This window comes from Microcaecilia unicolor, chromosome 1 (genome assembly GCF_901765095.1).
Source record: "Microcaecilia unicolor chromosome 1, aMicUni1.1, whole genome shotgun sequence".
Classification (NCBI taxonomy): Eukaryota; Metazoa; Chordata; class Amphibia; order Gymnophiona; family Siphonopidae; genus Microcaecilia; species Microcaecilia unicolor.
This window is the reverse complement of record NC_044031.1, coordinates 641126998-641149185: the sequence shown is the minus strand read 5'-3', so window position 1 is coordinate 641149185 and position 22188 is coordinate 641126998. Positions and strand designations below refer to the sequence as shown.

At 46.7% G+C, this 22188-nt stretch overlaps 1 protein-coding gene across 5 annotated transcripts in view; it reads left to right on the top strand.

Moving 5' to 3' along the window:
* LOC115482199 (glycine N-acyltransferase-like) overlaps positions 1-19425 on the top strand; it is a 62490-nt gene extending 43065 nt beyond the window's left edge. For all 5 annotated transcript variants that reach the window (XM_030221832.1, XM_030221839.1, XM_030221823.1 and 2 more), the window contains 2 exons: positions 8388-8571; positions 18993-19425. In XM_030221832.1, the coding sequence (XP_030077692.1) occupies positions 8388-8571; positions 18993-19410 (602 nt within the window). In that variant the 3' untranslated portion in view covers positions 19411-19425. The remainder of the gene's footprint in view (positions 1-8387; positions 8572-18992) is intronic.
* The last annotated feature ends 2763 nt before the right edge of the window (positions 19426-22188 follow it).

The window sequence follows — 22188 nt, the reverse complement described above, 5'->3', positions numbered from 1 at the left end:
CGCAAACTCCCGCATGCCCGGAGCCACCTGGCCTTGCATTTGTAGTTTCCCAAACAGCATCTCCGGTCCAGGGCACCAGTCGAGTTGCCAAATGCTTGAGATCCATTGTAACAGTCTCTCCCAAAATGCTCGCGTGGCTGGGCATGTCCAGAACATGTGCCCAAGTGTAGCTCCCTCAGCTCCACATTTTGGGCATGCTCCATCCGGGGAAAGCCCCATGTGAAAGGCCCTCCTCGGCGGTATATGGGCTCGCATCACCATCCGGTATTGGAGCTCCCAATGCCCTGCCATTGCAGTCGTCCGCCTCAACCCTAGGATGTAGTCTTTCAAAGTTGCTGCCATTATAGTCCCATCCAGTTCTCCACTCCACACCTCTGCTAATTTCTTATAGTCCAGCTCAGGGATTGTATCTTGTATATGTCTATGGTGGAATGTGAGTAGTACTTTCTGTTGTGATCTAATAGTGAATGCTTCTGCCAGTTCCTCCTGGACATCCTCTGTCAGGGAATCCCAGGGTAAGCTAGCTATGTAATGTTTCAGCTGATAATAGTAAAACAGATCCGACAACAGTAGATGATATACAGACTGTAGTTGACGAAAGGGTTTAATTTTCCCATCTTCTGTCAGCACCTGTACCAGATACACCAAGCCCTGTTGTTTCCATCTCCGGTAGGCCTTATGTAGCTGTCCTGGCTGAAAGTCTGGGTTCCCACTAATAGGTAGGTATGGTGTTGTCCTTGCTGAGAATCGGTGCAATCTACAAACCCACCTCCAAACTGCGCGTGCTGTTGTAAAAATACCTGTGTCCTCAAACTCATTTTGAACTTTTGTCCTTGGTGCATGTAACAGATATCCAAAGTGCATATTTTGCAGTGCTGACTGCTCCAATGTGGTGGCTGAGAAATAGTTAGTGCCTCTCAACCAGTCATTTATGTGGCGCATGCCACTTGCCACCGTCAGATATCTTATGTTCTGGAGTCCCAGGCCACCATACTCCACTGGTGTATGTAAAATCGACAGGGGTATTCGGGGCTTTTTCCCCCGCCAGAGAAATCTACTAATGGCCCTGTTTAATGTTTTTTCATCCTTTAGGGAAAGGTATAGTGGCAATACCTGAAATGCGTAGAGCCATCTTGGCACTATCATCATATTTATTATGGCAATACGCCCTATTAAAGAAAGTGGGTATGCCTGCCAAAGCTGTAACCTAGCACATGTGTCTCCCATTAGCCTAGTAACATTTAATGCGTATAGTTGTGATAAATCCTTTGGTACCCGGACCCCAAGATATTTGAATTCTTCCTCCGCCCAGGTCATCCTAAGAGTTCTTTGCCATTTGGCCCCTTCCCCTTGCACCATCATAGCTATTGATTTTGTGAAGTTTAAAGTGAAACCCGATAACTTACTGTACTTGTCGATTATTTTTAACAGACTCGGTATGGAGCTATCCGGGTTCGTGATTAAGATCAGCAGGTCATCCGCAAATGCCAACGCTCTTATATTGTGAGTTCCCAACCTAACCCCTTGTATCCCCTCCTCCGATTTTATTGCTCTAAGTAAGGGCTCTAAGGTCAAAATAAATAATAAGGGTGAAAGGGGGCATCCCTGGTGCGTTCCTCTACAAATCTCAAACTTTTCACTTCTCACCCCATTAATAAGTATTTCAGCTGTTGGCTCAGTGTAGAGGGCCCTTATGGCATTGTAAAACCACCCTTGAAACCCCATATGTTGCAGTGTGCCAAACATGAACCTCCAATCTACTTTATCAAAAGCTTTTTCAGCATCGAGACTGAGGAGTAATGTTGTTACATTTTCTGCCTTACTCCGAGCCATTGCTATTAATAGTTTACGGACATTCCCTCCTGCCTGCCTCTGTCTCACAAACCCCGTTTGTTCTTCTCCTATCAGCCTAGGCAATATGTTTGATAGTCTGTTTGCTAGGATTTTCGCTAGAATCTTATTGTCTACATTTAATAAAGAAATGGGCCGATATGCCTCCACTTGGTCCTCTGATTTACCCGGCTTCGGCAATAGGGTGATGAGTGCCTTATTTGCGTAACGGGGGAAACTCTTAGTCTGAACTACACTGTCAAAGTAGGCTCCCAAAGTTCCCATAAATGACGCTGGCAACAACTTATAAAACTCTCCCGAGAACCCATCCGGGCCCGGCGCTGAGTGCAGCGCCAGCCCTCGGACCACCCCCTGAAGCTCTTTCCCTTGGATGGGTTCATTCAACCTTTGTATCTCCTGGTCTGTCAAATGCGTGATGCCCACCTCCCGTAAATAATCATTTAACGATGTCTCTCTGGGCCCTTGCTGTTTTTTATATAGTTGAGAGTAATATTGAACAAATATCTGCTTTATCTCTTCATTTTTAGTCTTTATCTTCCCTTGCTTATCTTTCACCGCTGTAATCACCCTATGAGGTTTCCAATTCGATACCAGCTTTGCTAACATTGAGCCCACTTTGTTGCCGTACCTGTACAGCTTGTATTTGTGATAAAACATCGCTCTGGTAGCTCTCTCATGTATGTGGGAGTTAAGAGCTACTTGTGTCATTTTTAGCCGTTCCCAGGTCTTTTTATTTGGGTTGCCCACATACTGCCGTTTGGCTCTCTGAAATTGTTTTTCTAATTGTGTAATGGCTCTAGCTATCTTTTTATTTCGTGCTGCCACATACGCTATCACATCACCCCTTAAAACTGCCTTTGCAGTCATCCAGTAGAGACTAGGGTTATCTATATGTTGCGCGTTAGATACTGCATAGGTTTCCCATTTTTGATTTAGGTATTGTGAAAATTCTTTATCCCTGTATAGGTACCCCGGAAACCTCCATCCCCTACCCGCTTGGTAGTAACTAGGGGCCTCCACATCCACCCACACCGGGCTATGGTCGGATATCTCTTCTGGGCCTATCTTTGCTCGTACTATTTCTGGGAATACCTCTCTGCTAACCATGATGTAGTCAATCCTCGAAAGGGTCCCATGAGCCCTGGATACATGAGTAAAGTCCCTCTCGCCTGGGTGTAGTGTACGCCATGCATCCAGGACTCCCAGGGTACGCATAAACGTACGTAGGGCCCGTGCTCTTTGGCCGCCACTCTGTTCTCCATTCGGTCTCGAGCAATCTTGTGCTGGGTCCGCCACTAAGTTAAAGTCGCCCATTATTATTAGTGGGTATTTTAATACTGCACATTGCCGTACAAGGGACCGATAAAAGCCCGGATCATATACATTGGGGCCGTATAAGCCTAATAACACCATTTGCCTCCCCTGCAGCCATAGCCGCACCAGCACATATCGTCCCTGAGGGTCCTTGGAGAGTAGCTCAGCCTTAGCGGCCACCCCCCGTCCTATCAATATCGCCACTCCTCTTCTCCGCCCATTTGCTGACGCTGAATAGACCTCTCCCACCCATGACCTTTTTAATTTTTAATGCTCCAGCTCGGAGAGGCGGGTCTCTTGTATACATGCTATATCAATCCCTTGGCGGCATAAAGCCGACAAAATTTTTGCCCGCTTTATAGGAGATGTGATTCCTCCCACATTCCATGAAGTGAAAGGAATTTTTTTAATTTGTGGTACAGGTAGCTAAATGCAAGTTCCAACAATGGTCCCCAATATTTAAGCCTTCCCTCGGGAGTCCCGCCTCCCCCTCAAGTATCACCTCCATGATTTCTAAACTTCCATCATATTGCTTTGAGTGGTGCAAGGTTGCTTCTGTCCCTCTATCCTCCCCTTTTTTTGTGTTTCTGTTCCGACAATCCTCCCTGCCTCTTCCCTCCCCATCCCTCCCCCCTAACTGCCCTCCGCCCCATCCCTCCCCCATCTTCGTCCCTAAACTTCCCTTTCCTTTTATTCCCCTTTCTGATCTAAACCGCCCCCCTACAGCCCTTATCCCTTTCTCATTCCCTCTTCTATCACCCCTCTCATTTCGCGGTGCTACTCGCAAAATGACCACTCCCTTTAGAGGCAAGAGGCTCCCACCCCCGTGTCCCTCCGATAACATTTTTGTCTACACTTTATTAGATTGTAAGCTCTTTGAGCAGGGACTGTCTCTCTTTGTTAAATTGTACAGCGCTGTGTAACCCTAGTAGCGCTCTAGAAATGTTAAGTAGTAGTAGTAGTAGTAAACCGACAATGCTTTTAAACAGGTAAACCTTTAACATGGCAGTGAAACATTCATCAAACAAATAACTTTCAGCTTTCAACTTCATACCCCTTATCTGTTAAAAAGGATTTCACCTCAGCCACTGCTGTGAAATGGTGCCATTTCTCCTGGTGCAGAATTTTCAAGCGGGCTGGAAAATTAGGGCAAATTTTATGTTCTTTTTGATTAGCCAGGTATACACTGGGTGAAAGCTTCTTCGCTGTTCTTGGACAGATTGTGAATAATCCTGGAAGATTAAAATTTTATGTCCATCATATCTGAGCTCTTCTCTTTTGATGCGAAAGCCCCTCATAATTTCCACTTTATGTCTAAAATTGAGGATTTTTGCTACTATTACTCTGGGGCGATTTTTGGCTTCCTCTTTCCGACCTCCAGTTTCATAGCTTGTGCTGCCACTTGTTTTTTAAGGCTCACTATATCAGGGGCCTGCGAGCGGACATCATCCTCGAGTGCTGTTACTCTCGTCTCCAGGTCCCCTGTCCGGATTCCCAGCCCATCGAGGCCGGTTTTAATTTCCTCCACTTGCTGTGAAAGCGCACTCCAGCGCGGGTCCAGCGCTTTTATCACTGCCGCGGTTAACTACTCCAACTGAGCGTCAGTGAATATCGGAGTCGGCATCGTAGTGTTGTCTGCCATTTTAGATTTGCCACCTCCTGCCTTGTTCTTCTCTTTCCGCGTTGATTTCTGTGCCATCCCAGGTGGAGTTTTTTGTAAGAACTTTTCCATAAATTATTCGTCGCACATTCATGATTTAGTCGGTTTATGACTTTGTAACTGCGATTAATTTTCGCATTCAGGGGCGGGAAACCTCGGAGCCAAGTTCAGCTGCTGCTGCTCCGCTCACAGCATCACCGGAAGTCATATTTAACATATTTATAAATGATATGGAAATTGGAACAACGAGTGAGGTGATTACATTTATAGATGATACAAAACTATTCAAGGTTGTTAAAACACGTGTGGGCTGTGAAATATTGCAGGAAGACTTTAGGAAATTGGAAGACTGGGCATCCAAATGGCAGATAAAATTTAATGTGGACCAGTTCAAGGTGATGCACATTGGAAAGAATAATCCAAATCATAGCTACTTGATGCTAGGGTCCACCTTAGGGGTCAGCACTTAAGAAAAAGACCTGGATGTCATTGTAGATAATACAATGCTCAGTGTGCAGTGGCAGCCAAAAAAGCAAACAGGATGCTAGGAATTATTAGAAAAGGGATGGTGAATAAGACTGAAAATAGTATAATGCCTTTGCATCACTTCATGGTGTGTCCGCACCTTGAGTATTGCATTCAGTTCTGGTCACCGTATCTCAAAAAAGATATAGAGGGGCATAATCGAACGCGAACGCCCATCTCCATGGACGTCTATGTCCGAAAACGGGTATGTGAAGAGGTGGGACAGACTGTATTATCGAAAAAGATGGGTGTACATCTTTCGTTTTGAAAATACGGTTTGGACGGACCAAATGCCATAGATTTGGTCCCTTCTGAGATGGGCGGGTTTTTTTTTTTTTTTTAGCGATAATGGAAACTAAAAACGCCCAGCTCAGAAACGTCCCAATCCAAGCCATTTGGTCATGGGAGGGACAAATGTACAACACTACCATAGCTCTTAGGGGTGAAGGGGGCAACTACATGTGGGTACAGTGGGTTTTAGAGGCCTCCCATTTACCACCACAAGTGTTATAGGTGGGGGGGGGGGGGGGATGGGCCTGGGTCTGCCTGCCTGAAGTGCACTGCAGTACCCACTGAAGGTGCTCCAGGGACAGGACTTGTTGCTGGTGTATAACCTTGGCACAGAAGTTCACACCTGAAGACTAATCTTGCTGAAAAGTCCTTTATTGGAATAAGCACGTTTACTCACAGTTAACTGCAGATCAGAGTTTGTGCCCCACTGGCAACAAGTCTTGCTGGTACTGAGATGAGCAGTAGGTACGAGCTGGCAGAATGGTGTACAATGCCCTCTTTCAGCAACATTCAAGGTAAGAACTAAGTGCTGTAACGTGGCTAACACATGAAAGGGATCTAAAACTGTCTTACACAAATGGCCACTACCTCATGGACTACCAGAAACAAAACAGGACACACTCTGACCCAGTAAGCAGAGGGAAAAGCACCATGGGAGTATAGCCTACCAACTACCAACATCGTGAGCATTTAACACAAGCTAGTGGAATCACGGAGCCCAATACCCTACACCCACCACAATGCATTGCTGATGTGACTCTGCAGTGCCCTTAACAGAAAAGGTGTCACACTCACCCGAGACCCACATCAGAACCAGGGAAAGGCTGTCACAGGATAGAACACATTCTGCTGTCATGGAGGTGGGTACGGCATTTGAGGCTGGCATACAGGCTGGAGAAAAAAGTTTGTAAAGTGGGTTTTTTTTGGTGGGAGGAGGTTAGTGACCACTGGGGGAGTCAGGGGAGGTGATCCCCCATTCCCTCCAGTGGTCATCTGGTCAGTTGGGGCACTTTTTTGGGACTTGGACCTGAAAAAAAGGGTCCAAATAAAGCGGACCAAATTCTCGTCAAAAACCCCTTCTTGTTTCGATTATCAGCTAAAGATGCCCATCTCTCCTCAGCCGATAACCACGCCCCAGTCCCACCTTTGCCACGCCTCTGACACGCCCCTGTGATCTTTGTTTGTCTCCGTGACGGACTGCAGTTGAGGACGCCAAAAATCAGGTTTTGATTATACCGATTTGGGCGCCCACGTGAAACGGACGCCCATCTCCAGATTTGGGTCGAAATATGGTTGTCTTTCTCTTTCGAACATAAGCCTGATAGTGGAATTAGAAAAGGTTCGAAGAAGAGCGACCAAAATGATAAAGGGGATAGAACTCCTCCCATATGAGGAAAGGCTAAAGAGGTTAGGGCTCTTCAGCTTGGAAAGAGAAGGATGAGGGGAGATATGGTTGAGGGCTGCAAAATCCTGAGTGGTGTAGAACGAGTAGAAGTAAATCGATTTTTTTTTTTACTCGTTCCAAAAGTACAAAGACTGGGGGGACACTCGAGGAAGCTACATGGAAATACTTTTAAAACAAATAGGAGGAAATATTTTATCACTCAATGAATAGTTTAGCTCTGGAAGTCTTTGCCAGAGGATGTGGTAACAGCGGTTAGTGTATCTGAGTATAAAAAAGGTTTGGATAAATTCCTGGAGGAAAAGTCCATAGTCTGCTATTGAGAAAGACATGGGATGCAACTGCTGCCCAGGGATTTGTAGTATGAAGTGTTGCTATGATTTGAGTTTCTGCCAAGTACTTGTGACCTGGCTTAGCCACTGTTTGGAAAACAGGATACTGGGCTAGATGGACCATTGATCTGTCCCAGTATGGCTACTCTTATAAGTGTGACATTCAGCACTTAACTGGCTATGGTAAACTGCAAAGAGATATGACTGACTTTTATGTAATCCTGTTTAGCATAAGGGCACACTAAAGCCACTTTTTACTGCAGCTTATTAGCCAATGAGCCATAGACCATTTATGAAAACTTTGATCTATCTGGTTAACTTCCTTTCCCCACTGTATATACAGAAATAAGTGTGATGTCTTTTATACCTTCCTGTATTTTGAAATACTATTATTCTCTTCCCATTTCTCTATGTGTAGCTTTGTCCTACTACATTGTACATAGAAATAACTATTGTAGGACAGACAAAGTTATGCAGTTACTGAGGGGCCTTTTTACTAAAGTTTAGGGTGTGCTAAATGCTAAGAAGCTCAGCTTATACCTATGGGGGTCTTAGCATTTGGGATTTGATATACCACCTTTCTGTGGTTACCTGACAATGCATTTTGTTTCCAAAGGTTTTATTTTTTTTTCTGGGGGAGTATTTTATGAAAACCTTTGGAAAGAAAATATAATGTCAGGTTAGCGAAGGAATGTTCACATTCCTTGAAATGTAATTTACTGCAGATACAGTGTTCTTGCTTAGCAGAGTAGTATGGTGCAGAGGCAATATCTTGTAAGTAGTGAAGTGATTCTTAGATGTATTTATTCCAAAGCTCTCAGTATATATTTTACGCATGTCACCATCTAATTGTGATGACTGCCCAGAATCATAGATGGTCCGGATTTAAATGTTTTAAATTAATAAATTAAATGTCTGAGGTTCTTGATAGATAACCTCTCTTCACCATATCTTCACCATAGTTAATTGACTATCTGTTGTTTATAATTCAGTATTTGCCGTGTCTTGCCAGGATTCCAGTCGAGTGTGGACAGAGTGCTGAAGGACATCGCTGCAAGCAAGATGGTCCAGATGGATATAGCCAAGAATATTCTGTTTTTCAAAGAAAAGACCATAGACCCATTGGATATGACTAAAGAACATAATGCTCCAGAGGCAAAGGAAGGAATAAAAATCCCCCATGTTCTTCAAAGCACGTGCGTATTTCCATCATTAGTAATGCTATTTTGCATTTGGTAGATACTAAAGTCTTCAGAACATCATTTCTGCAAAGTCTGTGTTATAATAAAAATAGGTGTTCTGTGTATTGAAGCACAATAAATATGGATACCTATGGAAGGACACAACAGTCATAAAATACTTATGGGCAGCTCTGTCATTAGGTCAGCTGAGGTGGGGGCCTACAGGTGGCACTTTTCTAGGAGCTGAATCCTAATCAGAAAGTTAATAAAAGGAGAAAACAGAATTTGAAATCTTCAGTGCTCAACAGCTGCACAGAAAAGCGGCAAGCAGGAGCAAGATGCAATGCATGCATATCTCTACCATTCTTTTCTACTGTCTTCGACACCCCTCCTCTCTGACGGCAGTACAGCATATCTTCCTTCATTGTCTTCTCTTCTCTTTCCTCCCTATCCCCATTCACAGTTTCCAACATTTCTTCTTCCAGCCCCCCCCCCCCCCCTCCATTCCGCGGTTTCTGGCATCTCTTCTTCCAACCCTCCTTCCCAGGTCAGTATCTAGGTGTGGTATTCTGTTTGCCAGTAGTTTCTGTGCTGAGATCTGTAACTGTCTGTCCCACTTGTTCTGTTTTACCTGTGGTAGGTGTGTTGGTGCTTTAGGAACCAATGTACTATTTTTAGTGCTGCCTATTCATTAACATAGGCAGGCTGCACTCCCTCTCGCTCCCGCCCTCACTTTTCCCCTAGCGCACTGACAGACCAAACATGAGACAGGTTTTGGGAATAAATGGCCACAGCTTTTATTGAAAAGACATTAAACAATCCCTAGGAAGCACCTGAGCCTTGGGTTTGCCGTTGCGGATGCTTACGTTCTCCGCCATAGCTTATCCAGCTAGAGAGCAAGCATCCCAGCCCATGCTACGGCCAGCCTTACTCCGCCCCCAGCGTGGCCCATCCTCCATCTGCCTGGGGCAGCCCCCCATAGACCAGAGCCCCACCTGCCATGCCTGAACCAGCGAGTTGATTGGTCTGCGAGCAGTGCGAGCCAGCCCTTTGCCTGAATCGGGTGATCTGCCTTTCGGCTGTTGCTCCAACACATCCCAGAGTTCCCAGGCTCGAGTGCCTCCGCCACAACCCGGGGAGCCTGAGAATTAGGGTCCCCGGGTCCCCCCCTTGCTCCCCCTCAAAAGTGTTACTCTAGTGCCTCCTGGAAGTCATTAAGGAGGAGGAAGTCCACCACCTCCGAGAGATGGATAGCATCGGGGTAGAAGAGCCCTGGGGTGAGCGGGGAAGCTCAATGGTAAAAGATTTTGTCGCCGCCGAGGTGCTGCACCCACATGCCAAGCTGTCGGTTGACCTTAGTGACACCTCTGGACCACAGTCTGGAAGCGAATCCATGCCAGTGCGGGATGATATCCGACCAGAGGATAGTGGTGTCTTTTAAAGAGGTGGACAGTTGCAGGAGATCCTGCTTGGCCATGGTGATGAGGCGGCGGCATGAGGTGTGTCCAATGTCATTGCCACCCAGGTGAATGAGCTGGACATCTGGCTGGGATGCCGTGAGGAGCAAGCGGCGGACAGCGGGAAGGAGCTGGTGCCATCTTATACTGGGGATGCCAATCTATGTCAGCACTACACCTTTTGCATCTAGGCCAAGGTGTAAACCTGGTCTCCAGGACGTCAAGCGCATGCAGGCATGGGCGATGTATAAGTGGCCAATTATCCACTCTGTAGCTGTCAGCGACTGTAGACCTGCAAGGGAAGGGAATGATTAGTTTAGTGCTGTGGCCTGATGTACGTTTGGTATGCAGAGGACCGCCATCGTCCCAGGTGCTGTATGGCATGGGGGGAGACCCTGTTGAAAGGCGGTCGTTCCTGTGCCTATACGGAACGAATGGGTCCCGTAGTTGTTGGGGCACTGGCCAGCTTCGAGGAGAGCTTGTTGGAAGACAGCCGTGAACTGGAAATGCGTGAGCGGAGTTGCATCCAGATGTAGGAGAAGGAGCGATCCAGCAGGCCTTATCCTTAGGTATGCTTTGAGGTTGGCGAGTGGGCAAACTAGGGACGCCATGTAGGGTAATGGTGTGACCTTTTCCCTGCTGATCAGTTTTGGATCTGGTGAGTCGCAGGCAGATGGTATCCTGTGTAATGGAGACATCAGCAAGCCGCAGGCCGCCCGATGGTTTGGCCTTGGAGTGCGCGGTGAACTCGCCGATGCGTAGGGCAGCGAAGAAGGCCAGAGAGAAGGCCGCTCTGAGCAATGCAGTCTCGTAGCTATCCCTGCACACTCTCTCGAGGGCAAGCCAAAGGCAATGGAGGAGTTCGTGGGTGACAGGCCGCCTGGTGTCGAGTGGCGTCGGGTTGTGGTGTGCCCACCCTCGCAACAAAGTTCGAATCAGGAAGCTGGCACGAGGATTGCCCCAGCTGCGGAGCTTGGCAAAAAAGGAGAAGCCTGTGATGCGCAAAGTGACCGTTGTCCTCGAGGCGCCCTGCTCGAAGGAATCCGTGACGTAACGTGCAATGAGAAGGTTGGGAACCGCACCCTCTGTCCATCCTTGGCGTACCAGGTATTGAGAAACATGTTGAAACACACTCTGGTAGGCTCATAGTGTAGAACGAGCTAATGAGCTTGTAATGAGTAGGTGCATGGTGTTGAGGTCAGGTGCCATAGATGTTCGGGAAGTGGAGTCGGCTGCCTGGTCACCGTGGGGGCCAGCTGTCGAAAGAGGGAGAATTGAAAACGTGAGAGGGCATCAGCAATACGGTTGTCAACTCCGGGCACGTGCTTCGTGCGGGTAGTCAGGTTAAGTTGCAAGCACCGGAGGACAAAATGCCGGAGGAGTGCAGCAGTGTGAGGACAGCGCGCCGTCTGCCTGTTGATGATGTCAACGACCGCGGCATTGTCTGACCAAAGAACAACACTTTTATTGGCCAGTGCGAGGCCCCAAACATGTACAGCAGCAACAATGGGGAACAATTCAAGGAAGGTGATGTTCTTGGTAAGGGCGGAGTGGGTCCAATGTAGTGGCCAAGGGGCTGCGAACCAATCACCGTTGAAATAGGCTCCACACCCAGAGGATCCTGCAGCGTCAGTATAGAGGCAAAGGTCGACGCTGGACGATGGGGGAGATTGTATCATGGCTCTACCATTGAAGTCCTTCAGGAAACGAAGCCAGATGTGCAGGTCCAGCTGGAGGGGGCGTGAAATGCGCAGGTGGTGGTGCTTACGCGCTATGCCATCAGTTGAGGCGGCGAGCCTGTGAACAAATATTCTACCCATAGGGATGACCCTGCAGGCAAAGTTGAGGGAGCCAATAATGGACTGCATCTGGTATAGGGTGAGCTTGGGCGAGTGTAGGGCGTGTAGGATCTTTTGTGAAAGGCCGAGCAACTTGTCCTCTGGGAGTCTGATGGTAAGGGTTGTGGAGTCAATGTCAATACCTAAGAAGGTGATGGTCGTGCATGGGCCAGAGGTTTTGGTGCTGGCGACGGGTACTCCGAAGTCCAGGGCAACAGTGTGAAAGACATCCATGAGGTCTCTGCAGGTACTAGATTGGTGAGGCCCAACGAAGAAGAAGCCATCGAGGTAATGCACGATGGTTTTTGTAGTGGAGCGCTGAGACACCGCCCAATGCAAGAAGGTACTGAAAGCCTCAAACAGGTTGCAAGAGACTGCGCACCCCATGGGCATGCATTTATCGTAAAAGTAGTGGTTGTCATGTCGGAATCCAAGTAGGGGGAAACAGTCAGGGTGTACTGGCAGTAGTCAGAAGGCAGACTCAATATCTACTTTGGCCATAAGCACATTGCGCCCTGCTGCACGAACCAGGGACGCAGCGGAGTCAAAAGACATATACTGGACTGTTGCAGCGCCCTCCGGTATGGAGTCATTCACAGAGTGTCCAGGAGGATATGATTAGTTGTGTATGAGGCGGAATTTGCCCTGCTCCTTCTTGGGGACAGCTGTAAGGGGCGAGACAAACATTCTCGGGAAGGGCGGATGGAGAAAGGGGCCTGCGATTCGGCCAGCTGAATGCTCCACTGAGAGTTTGGCTGAGATGATGTGTGACAGGCGGGTTCTGGAGCGTGCTGTCAGGGCTTGGTCACATAGAGGGATGGGGCCCTGAAATGGTATACGAAACCCGTCCTGGAAGCCTTGGAGGATTAGGTTTGCAGCTTGCTGGTCTGGATATCGCGCCAGCCAGGGCCTCATTGCATCTAAGCGGATGGGAGTGGGTGCCTTGTTGAAGAGGTCAAGGTTTGGAGGGGACGGCGTGTTGGGTAGCAACATTTCTAGGACACTGTGCAAGGGGGTGTGGAGTACCGCACGTTGCGCACAGGTGCTTGTATTTGCAGTCCTGTAGGGTGCAGCTGCCTTTGTTGTACTTCCAGCACACCTCTCGGGAGAGCATGACAGGCCTCCCTTTTTTTATTTCCGGGGAGGGGAGGTGCCCTGAGTTGGGTGGAATGCACGGTAGAGGTGCTGGGTCTGGTGAGGACATTGCGTAACCATAGACCTCCGTCATCCATATCCCACGCCATGGTAGGATTAGCTTCCATTTTGTCCCTTAAGTGCTCATCGTACGCCAGCCAGGCATAGCCTTCATGCTCCCGATAGATGGTGAGCACTGTTTCCAGGTAGCAGAGCATGGGGTCATTTTGGTCAGGCTGTTTCCTATGCACGATGCTCACCATGCACGCATAGGATGTGACCCAACACGCCAAGTTGCATGGCAATATTTTGTTGTGTTCTGGTAGTAGATCGCCCTTTTTTGCTCAGTTCTTCGCTTGTCGTCTGCGTCTTCCTTCGACCAGCTTGAAGATGTCGAAGTACTGCCTCCGTAGGACCTTTCTTCGCAGGGACCTTGGGACCCGCTGCCATAAGCGCTCTGGGGGAATAGCATATGAGAGTGCCGAAGCAACGGGAATAGCATGCCGTCCTCTGGCAGGGGATAGAGAGGAGGAAAAGGAGGAGGACGACAAAGAGGAGGAGGAAGCATCAGAGGAGGAGGAGGTACTGGACCGCCTGGAGTGCTTGGGCTTCTTACCTTTCTTCCTCCGTTTAGGCGCCTGATGGTTGAGCCGCTGGGAGTCAAGAATGCTGTCTGTCATAGGGCTTGGGAGGCCCTGACGTTGATCTGCAAAAGTGGCAGCTTTGTGGCTCACCGGCCGGCATAGGCGGTCGGTGGCCCAACTGTTTGGGGAGGCTAAAGGGGCGGGGTTAGGGGTGGAGCCAGGGGCGGAGCTTATAGCCACAATTAACAGAAAAAAAATAAGTAAAAATAAAATAGTCACAATTAATACCTTTTATTAAATTTAGATATTAGATATATATCATATGTCAAAGAATAAAGTGGTTGCTCAAAGCATATACTAACCACAATCACTCAACTGTAAAACACTATGCACAAATTTGTGCAAAAACACACTCAGAACCTTACTGTATCATAACACTAGGCAGACCCTAATACACCAATATACCACCCATATGGAAAATGCAGACAATATGAAACAAGGGATCATAATATCACAATTCTCATGTAGAGCCACAAAACACCCTTTTAGGGTGGATAGTGTTCACAATGAGCTCCTTTTATTAACGACTATATGTAGATCCTTCAAGAGGTAGTGTGTCATGATTTAGGCTCTAAAACCCTTTCCGATGTTTTGGTGCCACCTCAGTAAAGCCAATACACAATCTCTCCACTGCAAAACACTATACACAAACTTGTGCAAAAACACACTCATAACCTTAGCAAACCATAACAGCACTAATTCCAAGGACAGGACGAGCTACAACCTTATGCGTGGAAAGGCAGCACTGTAATTACTCTGGGCTCTAAAACACCAGTACACAACCAAGTGAAACAAAAAACAAACAAACCAAAAAGGGCTGTAAATACTACACACTAGTAGAATACTGCACCTTGATTACACATGAAAAACACATGACACAACTGATATGAAGGCAAAACTGGAAAGTTACCTCAAGAAGTCAGACTCAGCATGCAGCAATATCACAGATGCATATTTCCAAAAGCTGACATATTCCAGTTAATAAATTCTGAATAAAATACTTTTTTCTACCTTTGTTGTCTGATCATTTAGTTTTTCTATTCGCTTTGGTCCCAGTGTCTTCTTTCCATTTGATATTTTTTCTCTGTCCACCATCCTCCTGTGTCCTTATGCGTCCTGTCTACCACCTGTAGCCCTGTCCCTATCCTTTCTCCAGTTTCAGCATCTGCCCTCAAAGTGTTCCAATCCAGCCCTTAAATTCAGCAATTTTCCCTCCATCCATATCCAGCATTTCTCCCCTCCCCATGTGCATGTACTTCCTGTCTTTCCTCCCCTCCATCCATGTCCAGCATTTCTCCTCTCTCCCTTCCACTCCATCCGTGTACATCTCCTTCCTTTGTCTTTCCTTCCCTCCATCCTTATCCAACATTTCTCCTGTCTTCCCTGCCCTCCACTACATCCATGTCCAGATTTCTCCTCTCTTTCCTCCCCTCCGTCCATCCATGTCCAGCACCTTCCCTCTTTCTCTTCTACCCTTCCATCCAGTGTCATCCCTCTTTCTCTCTCGATCCTTCTACCCATTACCCTCTCCCAATCCTTTTGTCTATTGTCTCCCTCTCCTTCCATCCATTGTCTCCCTCTATCTCCCCTTCCTTCTAAACAGTTCTCTCTCTCGACCCTTTTCCATTCAGCATGTCCTCTCTATCCCCATCCTTCCAGTGTCTTTCCTCTTTCACTCCCTACCCTTAAGTCCAGTGTCTTCCCTCTTTTTGCCCCCTCCTTCCAGCATTTTCCCTCTTTCTCCCTCCTTTCATTCAGCATTTCTCCGTCTGACAGCTAGGGTCTCCCCCAGTAGCTTCTCTCTCTCTCTCTCCTGCCCATGTCCCTTCTTTCTCTCCCCATCTTTCCACTAATCTCTCTCTCTGTACCCCTCTTCCATCCAGCATTTTCTCTCTGGCTCTCCCCTGCTCTTTTCCATGTCCCTGACTCTCCCCTGCATTTGTCCACTTTCTCTTTCTCTCTCCTCCAGCGTCTTCATGCATCTCTCCTCTCCTTCATGCATCCCACCTTTCTCTTGCCTCCCCTTCTTGCTTCCATCACTCTCACTCCTTTCTCCACCCCCTCCTTTTTCCTATTCAAATGCCCTGCCATTGCTTTCCTTCCTCCCTCTTCCCTTTAGATGTGGCATCTCACATCCTCCTCTCTCCACCCCCCTTTCCCTTTGGTCTGGCAGCTGGCTGGCTGGCTGGCATCGCTTCCCACCCCCACCCACCAACCGGACTAGTGCGGTATCGCTCTCCCCCTCCGCTCCTGTACGTCGTCTTTCAACTTCGAGGCTTCCTTCCGGTAGCAGCAGCAGCAGCAATGATGTAAGCGCTGCTTTCAGCCTGCCCCGGAAGCCTTCTCTGGACAGCGTCCCTCCTACGCGGGAAGCTGTACAGAGAGTGCTTCCGGGGCAGGCTGAAAGCAGCGTTTACATCATTGCTGATGTTGCTGCTGCCGGAAGGAAGCCTCGAAGTTGAAAGACGACGTACAGGAGCGGAGGGGGAGAAGCGACACCGCACCAGACGGGGGGGGGGGGGGGGGGGCAAAGATCGGAAGCCTCGAAGTTGAAAGCCGACGTGACAAGAGCGGCGGGGGAGAAGCGATACCGCACTAGACGGGGATCGCACGGTCCGCCCACTGCCCCTGCTGCACTTCTGGCTGGGGAGGCTTAGCCTCCCATACCGGGCGCCTATGCCGGCCGGGAAGGCGCGCTTGCAGGTCTGCGATGTGGTGAGGCAGAAGACCGGAGACGCTCCCAATTCGCCGCTGTAGCCATAAGCCGGACTTGTGTGGGTGAGGGAGGGGATCTGCGACAGTGATGGGACGTGCAGCAAGTACGATGCCTGCAGGTGGAAGGCGATCTGTGGTGCCAGCGGCGGGACCTGGAGGCGCCAGAGCTGCTTCTGGAGCTGCAGGATTTTGCACCGTGGCTGAAGTGAAGGCCGTCATCCCAATCGCTGTGGTGTCTGTGCAGTGGCCTGTCCACACTGGATCTGGAAACCGACCTGTGTCTGTTTCGTTTGGAGCTGTGTACGTGCAGCGCCTGCCTGCCTGAGGATGATGATCTGCGGCTTGAGGAAGGTCGGGATGAAGGTTGCGAACCTGGGCCGGGTTCGAGCACCGGTCCGCCGCCGTCACATGGGTTGATGTTGGAGCCATGTAGGCAGGGATTGGCTGGTAGGTCATGTGGGCGCAGCGTGTCAGCTGCATCGCTACCAGACAACACAGCACCTGGTACAGTGTTATCCGGCTGGCAGGGAAGAGCAGAGGAAGCAGGCATGTCTGATGTCAGCGGTATAGAGGCACGTGGCAGCGGGGGGCAGTCGGAGTTGGTAAACCGCTGTGAGTGTTTAATCTGCCTTGAGGATGCACGTTGTGGTTGCGCTGCTGCAGCCAGGCTGGAATTGGTCTTTGTGTCGCGCGGCCGACGAGGCATGTTTGAGATGTAGCGGGACCCGCGAGGGTATAGCAGCACGTGGTAAATGAAGGAAACAAAATGGCCGACCTCTCCGGAAGACGGCTAAAACGTGGCTGGCGTGCAGCGCGAGGTTGCGTGACCCGCGAGGGTATGGCAGCATGTGGTGAATGAAGAAAACAAAATGGCCGACCTCTCAGAAAGACAGCCAAAACGTGGCTGCCGTGCAGGTACCGTGACTCGCAAGGGTATAGCAGCACGTGGTGAGTGAAGAAAACAAAATGGCCGGCCTCTCCGAAAGACGGCCAAAACGTGGCTGCCGTGTAGCGCGAGGTATCGTGACCGCAAGGCTGATCTGATAGCCGGCTAGCAGCACGTGGTGAAAGAAGAGAGCAAAATGGCCGCCTTCTCCAAAAGTTAAATGCTGTTGTTTCAATGCATGGATTAGACAATGGTGCAGAGAAGAGGCTTATACATTTGTTAGGCATCAAAGGACCTTTTGTGAGAAAGGAGAGCCTAATTTAAAACAATGCACTTCATCTTGACAAGAGTTAGAACCCAGCTGCATCTGCTCACATTTTCAAAGGAGATAAAACATTTTTAAACTACTACTACTTATCATTTCTATAGTGCTACTAGACGTACGCAGCACTGTACACTTGAACATGAAGAGACAGTCCCTGCTCGACAGAGCTTTTAATCTAATTAGAGCACAGGTGAATGGTGACACTTGCTCAATGGCACATTGGAGTGAAGTATCTTCAACAGATACTGGGAAAGTGGAAAGTTAAAAGATCCTTATAGAGAAGTTGTGAAAAAGGGAGAAGTGGCTATATTTAAATAAAAAGCAAGCAAATATGAATGATTCCAAATTGTCTCTCTCAAGTGCTACCAAACGAAGCAGATACGTATGTGGAAAACAATATTTAATTGATATAGATATCCATATCAATTAAATATTGTTTTCCACATACATATCTGCTTCGTTTGGTGTCCATCTTGGAGTTTGTAGATTGATTACCCTGCTGTTTTCTTGCACTCTTTCAAGTGCTATACACATTTTGAATACAAATCAAAAATACATAACTTTTGGCCTTTGAAAAACTTCAAAAGCCATCTGTTATCTGTGCCATAGATTGGCATTTTTTAAAATCTGAAAGCATGCAAGCACTTGGAACCCACTGCCACCTTAAATCATTTGGAAAATTGACATATTGTATAGCACAGAAAAAAAATAATTTCCTCTCTGACCACAAGTGTGGTAACTACATAGTTTGGCATTTTTTCTGACTATGTAGTTGTATCATCATACCCACCAAGATCTTTTTCTTCTAAAATATTTATAATTCACTTTTCAATTGATTTGTCTTATTATTTCTGTTGCTGCTGGAAAATAAAGCTTCATAATCTCATCACACTTTTGGCTACGTTGCATGACTTATCCAGTTAGGCGTGGATATTCAGCACCAGACCGGATATGATTAGTGGTTATATTGGACCACATAAATAGCAGTCCTATCTTGTACCGCTATAACTTAACCGGTCAGCTGCTGAATATTGGCTTAACTGGTTAAATGTTTAGTGGCCAATTTAACCCGCATATTCAGTCAGTCACCAGAAATGGCCTGGCATTGAATATCTGGGTTTAACACCGGCGGCAGGCAGTCAAAGTGCTGCCCACTGCCTTCTGAATATTGGGGGGTTAGTTTTTCTAATAGAAATAGCCACAGTTAATACATTTAAATTAAAGGCTCCTTTTCATATCATATAGTCACAGTAAGCAGGCTGCACTTCAGTAACCCTGGTCTGGATAAATGTCATGTGTTTATTCATAGTACTTACTAGAGTAAACTTATCCAGTGACTGACCAGTAATAAAGTTCTGTACTATGGTATTCCTCATTCCTGCCTTTCCTTGTTCAGCACTGGGCAGAGTCTGACTTGTTGTTTTATTTGTTTTGCAGAGATGGTCAGATCTTTCGAATAGCTCCCTTGAAGGAGTGCCACGCCGATCAAGTAAACCAGGGTTGGGGATTTGGAGGGAATGAGCGCAGTTTGCGTTATATACAGCGCTGTATCCACCACTTCCCTAGTTTTAGTGCTGTGGATTCAGATGGGAACCCTGTCTGTTGGGCCGTAACAGAACAGTCTGCAGAGTACAGGATGGGATATACTCTACCTGAGGTTCGCAATATTGGGTTAATGAGTCGCTTAATTGAACTGTGTATCAAGCCATCTTTCCTTGTGAAGGATGCTCCAGCCTACGGTCATGTGGCAGATATCAATGAAATTTCACAACGAGCTACAGTTAAGGGAGGTTTTCAAGTTGCTCCGGGCAACTGGTATCAGTGGACCTGCCGACCAATCAGAAGTCCACTCTAATCTGGAATTCTCTCTGCTAGCTTGTTTTCCATTTTCAGTCTCAAGTTTAGCTCTCTGTCTCTCTTAGTATACCAACATAGTTGTTCATAGTAGGTGCCATGTCCAATCTCAGCACAAATCTGTCCTATCTTCCATCCAAACACTTACAATGAATCAAGTTGCCTACTGCTGTCTGATTGACTAATTTCTTTCCTTTACAGTACTGTGGGCAAATCTCATATTGATTTAATTAATGCCAATTTTGTGTATCTTACTGATAGACTTTGTACCATTTCTCAAAAGTACATAAAAGGCGACCAAATGATAAAAGGGAAGGGAAACTTCCCTATAAGGAAAGGCTAAAGATGCTCTTTAGCTTACAGAAGAGAAATAGAGGTCTACAAAATTGTGAGTGGAGTGGAATAGTTAAACATGAATCACTTGTTTACTCTTTCCAAAAGTACAAGGGCATGCAATGAAACTACTACGTAGTAAATTTAAAACAAATCAGAGAAAATCTTTCTTCACTTGACAAGAGATTAAGCTCAGGAATTCGTTGCCAGAGAATGTGGTAAGAGCAGTTAGTGAATCAGGATTTAAAGATGGACTTTGGAAAATCCACTCTGGGATAAGTAGCATAAAATCTGTTTTACTCTTTGGGAATCTGCCAGATACTTGTGACCTTGATTGGTCACTGTTGGAACAGGATACTAGGCTTGATGGACCTTTGGTCTGTCCCAGTAGGTCTATGCTTATATACTTATAAAATTGTTGTGGATGCCAACTATTTATTTGCTTGATTTTTGTTCTGATAGAATTTTGAAGAAAGACTAAGGAGGCTAGGGCTTTTCAGCTTGGAGAAGAGATGGCTGAAGGGAGACATGATAGAGATATAAAATAATGAGTGGAGTGGAACAGGTGGATGTGAAGCGTCTGTTCACGTTTTCCAAAAATACTAGGATTAGGGGGCATGTGATGAAACTACAGTGTAGTAAATTTAAAACAAATCGGAGAAAAGTTTTCTTCACCCAACGCATAATTAAACTCTGGAATTCATTGCCTGAGTACATGGTGAAAGCGGTTAGCTTAGCAGAGTTTAAAAAGGGGTTAGACGGTTTCCTAAAGGACAAGTCCATAAACCACTACTAAATGGACTTGGGAAAACCCACAATTCCAGGAATAACATGTATAGAATGTTTGTACGTTTGGGAAGCTTGCCAGGTGCCCTTGGCCTGGATTGTCTGCTGTCGTGGACAGGATGCTGGGCTTGATGGACCTTAAGTCTTTTCCCAGTGTGGCATTACTTATGTACTTATGCACTTACTGTATATAGATTTGAAAATGCAACTTGTGTATCTACTTTACCTCCCCTGATCTGCAGTAACACAAGGGTGTAGTGTAATTACCTTAAGGAGCAATTAGCACACAAGGAATGTCTAGGGCTACGTTACTAAAAATAAAAGTTCCCTGCAGGTTCAAATAGACATCTGATCTACTGAAGGATCTTGCTCAGATACAAAAATAAATTTGTTTTATTGAAGATATGATCAACAAATTGTAAAGCCAGTGTACAAAAATATCTTTTTTTTTTTTGCAACAAATAAATCACAAAATATAGATCTACATAAGTACATAAGTATTGCCATACTGGGAAAGACTAAAGGTCCATCAACCCAGCATCCTGTTTCCAACAGTGGCCAATCCAGGTCACAAATACCTGGCAAGATCCCAAAAATGTACAAAACATTTTATACTGCTTATCCCAGAAATAGTAGATTTTTCCCAGTCCATTTAATAACGGTCTATGGACTTTTCCTTTAGGAAGCCGTCCAAACCTTTTTAAAACTCTGCTAAGCTAACTGCCTTTACCACATTCTCCGGCAACGAATTCCAGAGTTTAATTACACGTTGAGTGAAGAAATATTTTCTCCGATTCGTTTTAAATTTACTACATTGTACCTTCATCGCATGCCCCCTAGTCCTAGTATTTTTGGAAAGCGTGAACAGACACTTCACATCTACCTGTTCAACTCCACTCATTATTTTATAGACCTCTATCATATCTCCCCTCAGCTGCCTTTTCTCCAAGCTGAAGAGCCCTAGCCGCTTTAGCCTTTCCTCATAGGGAAGTCGTCCCATCCCCTTTCTCATTTTTGTCTCCCTTGTCTGCACCTTTTCTAATTCCACTATATCTTTTTTGAGATGCAGTGACCAGAATTGAACACAATATTCGAGGTGTGGTCGCACCATGGAGCTATACAAAGGCATTATAATATCCTAATTTTTGTTTTCCATTCCTTTCCTAATAATACCTAACGTTCTATTTGCTTTCTTAGCCGCAGCAGCACACTGATTTGTTACTGTGCACTAATAATTCCTGATTTGTTATAACAATTGGGTAATTCCTAACAGTGGATTGTAACACACAAAATAAAAACATTACCAGTGCAAGTGAAACTACGCAGCCCACACATGCCAATTAGTCTAACTTCACTTTTGTCTGTCCAAAAAAGATCTCTAGCTTTTCCAAAACGATAGGTGTGATCGTGGCTCAACGTTGTGGGTTACTGAGTACAAGAACTGTTCACATCTCCAAGTCAGATGGGGTCAATCCTCCTGGCTGTAGCTGGTATTAGAAGAATGAGCAAAGACTGCCATAACAGGATGGCCAGGAATACAATGAAGACTTTTTCCACTGTGCCAGGAATTTCAATCTTCTCTGGTGTATGGGGATCAGAGGCCTAACTACAAATCTCTTTTTGTCTTCAGCACTTGTAATCACTTCTGCAGTGTCTTCTC